General features: G+C 51.3%; 1 protein-coding gene across 1 annotated transcript in view; it reads right to left on the minus strand.

The window, feature by feature from the left end:
- The window catches only part of ANKS6 (ankyrin repeat and sterile alpha motif domain containing 6), a 43,139-nt gene that overhangs the window by 35,999 nt on the left and 535 nt on the right, over positions 1-6,605 (minus strand). Inside the window, exon 2 of the mRNA XM_004711076.2 lies at positions 6,516-6,601. Coding sequence (XP_004711133.2) covers positions 6,516-6,601 — 86 coding nt within the window. The remainder of the gene's footprint in view (positions 1-6,515; positions 6,602-6,605) is intronic.

Genomic DNA, 6,605 nt, shown 5'->3' on the forward strand with positions numbered 1-6,605 from the left:
GAGGACTGAGGGAGGACTGAGGGAGGACTGAGGGAGGACTGAGGGAGGACTGAGGGAGGACTGAGGGAGGACTGAGTGAGGACTGAGGGAGGACTGAGGGAGGACTGAGGGAGGACTGAGGGAGGACTGAGTGGGGGCTGAGGGAGGACTGAGGGAGGACTGAGGGAGGACTGAGTGGGGGCTGATGGAGGACTGAGGGAGGACTGAGGGAGGACTGAGTGGGGGCTGATGGAGGACTGAGGGAGGACCGAGGGAGGACTGAGGGAGGACTGAGTGAGGACTGAGAGAGGACTGAGGGAGGGCTGAGGGAGGACCGAGGGAGGACCGAGGGAGGACTGAGTGAGGACTGAGAGAGGACTGAGGGAGGACTGAGGGAGGACTGAGTGGGGGCTAATGGAGGACTGAGGGAGGAGTGAGTGAGGGCTGAGGTCTGAGGGCCCAGCTGACAGCCTGGGGGAGACAGGGACCTGCACGCCTGAGTCTACCTGCCCGACACTAGTCCTTCGGGCATTCACATCTTCTCTTTGATATTCTTTTCATCGGGAATGTCGGCATTACTTTTACTTTTTAAAGAAACACGCGGCATTAAAGTGATCTTTCTCCCGGGAAAGACGAGGCAGGGAAGTTCAGAACACAGGGTGACTGCTCACAAGGCTGTGTGGTCGGCCCAGTGCATGCAGACAAAGTATCCAGCACCTAGCACACATGGCTCCAACCTGCAGGGTAGCAGAGAAGCTGCGTCTCTCACACCCACATGAGTGAGGCTCTCCCCTCAGCAGTCTGCTGCGCACCCAAAGCCTGCTAGATGCCGGCTGACCTAAATGGGCAAGCACTGGACCACGGCCCCGTAACCACAGCATGGCCCCCAGATGGAGCCGGCGAAACCCTGAGAGCCACACATTTGCCAGTCATCCAGAATGAAGGTTGAGCAGCAGTCCTAAGTGGCTGCACAAGGCCCCTTTAACAACTATGATGAGCAAACCCACCACCGTGAGAGGTAAGACACGCCTGCTCCTCCCATCACAGGACCACTCGCCTCATGTGCATGTGGACACAGGACGCCGAACACGCAAGAGCACAGCAGCATCAATGCCTCTGAATCACGGTGCTGCGGAAGAATCCTGAAAGCACCGTGGACAGCCAAAAGCATAAGCAAAATTGTCTTAGAAGCGGTTCAGCCAAGAATGCTCCTTAGAAGCAAGGATGGCAAGACTTTGTCTCCCGGACTCTGGGCATGTCAAGAGGGCCCAGTCCCTAGAAGAGGAGATCAAACTGAGTAGCCCAGAGGGGCAGGGAGGAAGAGGATGCCCCTCAAGGAGATGGACCCGCTTCAGTGGCTGCCACAGCGGGGTCGGGCGTAGCCATTGTGAGGGCGGCCTGGGACCCAGTGGTGCTTTCTCGTTGCATTGTAGGCAGGGTCTTTAAGAGTGCAAGCTGACTTGGCCACACCGGACAGCAACTGACCGCACAGTAATATAAAAGTATATCTTTATTATAAGACATAACATTGATAATATTGTATATTAATTGTTAATATCAAATACAATGTAAAACAAGTAATGTGGTAGTTACATAATCTGGTATCCATTTGAGAGGATTACGAGTGAAGGGGTAGAGAATGCCTGTCAATCAAGATATAACCAATGAGGCCTCGATGTGGGCATGGCCTTCTGAGAATTCTGGAAACTCCTGTATTTCCTCCTTGGAGGCAGGAGACACTCTCTCTCTGCTCACTCCATGAGATATGCTGTACAGACAAGACACATGGCGCTACGCCCTGGGAGCTGGAGAAGCCACGTGGACCTACCCGGGTGCAACCAGAGTTCTGGACCCAGAAGACTTCCAACCTACTGGCCTGTGATCTTTCTGCATTCGGTGTCATTACATGTGTTGCGTGAGTGTGAAGAGGATTTTACAGATTCGTCTTGGACATATGGGCTAATATCAGATTTATGGACTTGATCTGGACTGGGCTGGGATGTTTTCTCAATGTTCAATTGCTCTCGTGTATAATCCTCTTTCTTATACACATGAGTCTTCCTGGATTTGTTTCTCTAGTCTACCCAGACTAACACAAGTAACCAGACAGTAATACAAAAAGTGCCTGGTGGTGCAATGGTTAAAATGGGCTGCTCACCAGAGCCAGCAGTTCTAACTGACTGGCCACATTACAGGAGGAACGACCTAGTCGCTTGCTCCCAGGTAGACACGGCTCTTTAGATCTATACAACCCAAGGGCAATTCCACTGTGTCCTGCAGGTTTGCATGCTACCCGTCAGAATCAGACTGGACGGAATATAACAACAAAAAGAATGCAAATCAGATTCCAGGAAAACCACCCTGGAAAAGTACCCAGAGAAATAAAATATTTTGGGTCACATAGAAAAGCAGATGGCTTGTGTATCTGGAAAAACGCACACCTTCGCTCACGAGAGAAAACAAGTCACAGTTACACTGAGATACCATCTCCCCCTCTCAGATCAGGAACAATGCAAAGTCTGATCAACAGATCAACACACAGGAGGTCTGAGAGGCTGACGAGGCAGCGTCCTCGTGAGCACTGCTGGTGGGCAGGGAACACCGCTGTAGCAGGTAGAGCAATGCCCCCCTACCCCCAAAGATGCCCTCGTCCTAACCCTTGAGACCTGTATGGTTACAAGAGGAAATGAAGGCTGTGGATAAAGGTAAGGTTGCTACTCGCTGATGTTGCGATGGGGAGATCGTCCTGGATGAACTCCCTATGTCATCAACAGGGTCCCTTAACTGCAGGCACGTGGAGAGTAAGGTTCCGAGAAAGAGACGCCAGTCATTGGCAGAGGTCAGTCTGCTGTGACAGGTGGCCGTTGTGAAGAAAGAAAGGGGCCTTGGTGGACACACTGGGCATCTAATGGGGAGGTTTCATCAAAATTTCGTCTCAGAAAGCCTCCTGGGGTCACTATGAGTTGGAACCGACTTGATGGCAGTGGATTTGGTTTAGGATGAAGATGGAAGGGGAGATTCACGAACCAAAGAACACAGGTGGCCTCCAGCAGCTGGAAAAGGCGGGGAAACAAATTCTCCCAGTATCTCCAGAAAGGCAGAGGCCTGCTGACACTTGGCTTCCAGTCCAGTGAGACCCATTTCACTCGGACCACGAGAACTGTAAGATAACATATGCGTGCTGTTCTAGGCCGTTAAATGTGTGGTCATTTGTTATAGCAGCCATAAACCAACAAAGCACTTCTGTCTAGTTGATTCCAACTGATAAGTGACCCCAGTAGGATGCCCAGGTGGGTTTCTGAGGCTGTAAATCTATGAAGAAGCCGACTGCCTTATATTTGTCCTGCAGAGTGCTGGTGGGCTTTAACCACTGACCTGAGGTTAGCAGCACGATGCTTAATTCAGTGCTCTACCTATGCTCTTTCTATAGCAGTCACAGAAAATCAATAAACCTCCTAGAGACCAATTTGACAGTATCTATCACAATGACAAATGACCTGTACTCCCTCCCTTGGGGAATTTCCTATCGATACATCCCTGCTCATGCAGGAAATGGCCTATGGATCAAATTATTCACTGCAGCGTGATTTTAATAGCAGGAGCCTGGGAACAACCCAAGCGGCCACCAGTAGGGCCACCAATAACCATACAGTGGACGGTCATGAGGCTCAGTGAAAGCTTGTGAGTACTGATATGGGAAAGCCACTGAAGAGCACGACGTGAGAAGAGCTGGGGGCAGAACAGAGCACCCACCCTCCGGCCCGGAGGTGATCCTGAATCACGGAACCCTACAGGGCAGAGAAGAGGGTTCCTTTAAGTCTTTCTGGGAGCAGAACGCCTCGTCTTTCTCTTGCTCAGTGGCTGGTGGGTTTGAATCGCTGACCTTTCGGTTACAGTCCAATGCTTAACTTACTACACCACCAGGGCTCCTACAGTTTGTATACAACTTCCAAAAACCACATTCACTGCCATCAAATCAATTCCAACTCGTTGCGACCCTGTAGAACAAAATAGAACATATCTGTGTGAGTTTGGGAAGTTGTAAGTCTTTACTGGAGCAGAAAGTCTCATCTTTCTCCCGTGAAGCAGCTGGTGGCTTTGAACTGTTAACCTTGGTTAGCAGCCCAATGTGTCATCTACTAGCTATGCCACCGGGGCTTCTTACAGTATGGATCATAGGTGTAAAAGAGAGAAGGGGAGGAAGAAAATCCACTGTCATATTTGCTTACACATCCATAAAACAGAACAAACTGCCATAGAATCTACCCCAACTCACGGCAAACTTGTAAGGCTGGGTAGAGCTGGCCCTGTGGGTTTCTGAGACAGCAGCTCTTTAGAGGCGTACAGAGCCTCATCTTTCTCCTGTGGACTTTGAGGTGAGCAGCCCAATGTGTAACCCCTCTGCCACCAGGACTCCGTATGTATAAAACAGTGGCTCTCAAATGGGGGTGACCATGTACCCCAGGAAATATATGACAATGTCTGGAGACATGTTGCGTTGTCACAGCTGGGGTACTCCTGACCTCTAGTCAGTAGAGGTCAAGGATATTGCTCAGCACCCTCTAGGTACAGCGGTTCTCAACCTGTGGGTCGAGACCCCTTTGGGGGGTTGAATGATCCTTTCACAGGGATTGCCTGATTCATAACAGTAGCACAATTACAGTGATGAAGTATCAATGAAAATAATTTTATGGTTGGGGGTCACCACCACATGAGGAACTGTATTAAAGGATTGTGGCATGAGGAAGGTTGAGAACCACTGCTCTAGGGCATCCTAAAGAATGACACACACACAACGTGATTGAGCTCACATGTCAATAGTGTAAAGGCAGAGAAAACCAGTATAAAGAGACTCTGGAAGGTTACACACAAAACTAAGTGTTGGCAGGGTGTGATAAGCGGGGACAGGTGAGAGGCTCACTGAATAGCATCGCTGTACGTGTGTATGTTTTATGTTTGGCCCTCTTGACCATATTCGTTATTCAAAGTATAGATATAAAATGCCCTAAAAGCAGCACTGAGCTTCTGTCGAGGGCAATGGGAAAGCTGGAAATGCGTAATGATACGGGCTGGCCAACAGGTAACACAGAGCCAACACCACCGAATCACACTCACAAAGAATCGCTAAAAAGGCGGTGTTTTACCTATGTATTGAACACAGTGAAAATGACGGTTTAAGAAATGCCTTAAAGGTTATTTTAACATTAATTTTAAGTTGTGTTTTTTAATGAAAGCCTTTAATAAAAAGACAGGTTGGTCTTCAGAACACATTTTTCCCCAAGAACACTATTAACGCAGTCTGGAAAACTCCTGAATTCCCCTTCTTTCTGTAGCACCACCTCCCCGCTGCAGCGCCCGGCCCACAGGAAGATGGCCAACATCTTCCATTGACAAGCCACTTCCCCCTTCCACCACTGCCACCCCCAGGGCCCTCACCAGCCACAGGGCTCCCCCAGGCCAAGTCCCAACTCCACTGGCTGCTGCTAACCCCATTCTTGTCTTCCCTCTCCCTCTGCAATGCGTTCCTTCCTCCATCCCCCAGGATGTCTTCCTCTGTCCAGTCTTTCAGGGTTGTTCAATGGGTTCTCCTCCTGTGAGGTGACTGAGAAAGGGGAGGCTCACCACTTAAACAACCCAGGTTCAAATCTTGGCTCTTCCACTTGGTAGCTGTGTGAGTGAGGGCAAGTTACTCAGCCTCTCTGTGTCTGTTTTCATCTCGGCACAGTGATGGCCTTCCGAACACGGTAGCAGTGTGTCCTAAATGGGCTAGCGCCCACAGAGCTCTAATTAGAACAGGGCTTGCCATAGTCAACAAGACCATTCTGATTCACAGCCACCCAGTAGGACAGAGTGGAACCGCCCCAGAGGGTTTCCAAGGCTGTATATTTTACAGAAGTCGACCGCCCCATCAAAAGAAAGACAAGGCTCCTATGAAGAGTCGAGTCTTGGAAACTCACAGGGGCAGTTTCACTTTGCCTTGTAGGCCTACTATGAGTGGAAATGACCGAATGGCCTCCCTTGGCCTTTATCATCCGGGTGAATGCTGATGCATCCTCCGATCTCCACGTGGATACACCCGATTGCTGCCAGACACGCTCCTCCACTGCCCCAGAGAGGGCCATTCTCCTCAAGCCCTTTTCGTGTCTGGCATGCCCACCATCCTGAGCCGCTGGCGGTGGCCAGGCCAGGGTGAGTGGTTCAATTCTTAGGACGCCCCCCTTCGTTGCCAGCAGGAATAAAAGAACCCCTCCAAGATTCTAAGAGCCCCTAAGATTCTATTGGCAATCTCCAGGATCCCGCTTCGGGAGGCCAATGTTTCCAAGTTTCTGCTGTTAAGTTCACTGATCCCAAGTTGCTCAAAACAGGCGATGCTAACTCTCCTGGAGTCCCTGACTGGTCACCTCCCCGGGAGTCCGAAGGCCGCCGGGAAGGTCTGGCCGCCCGCCCGCCCGCCAGGGTCTGGGCTAGGCTGGGGGGCTGGGTCCTGGCCCGCACTGGCCGCCACCCGCGGGACCGCCGGCGCCCCGGGCCCTCACCTGGCCGCCTGCATGAGCGCGCTCCAGCCATAGTGGTTGCGGCTGTTGACCGAGGCTCCGCGGCGCAGCAGGAAGCGCACGAGCGGCTCG

Source organism: Echinops telfairi, unplaced genomic scaffold, assembly GCF_000313985.2.
Source record: "Echinops telfairi isolate 266 unplaced genomic scaffold, ASM31398v2 ScPeMD7_7410;HRSCAF=8448, whole genome shotgun sequence".
NCBI lineage: Eukaryota > Metazoa > Chordata > Mammalia > Afrosoricida > Tenrecidae > Echinops > Echinops telfairi.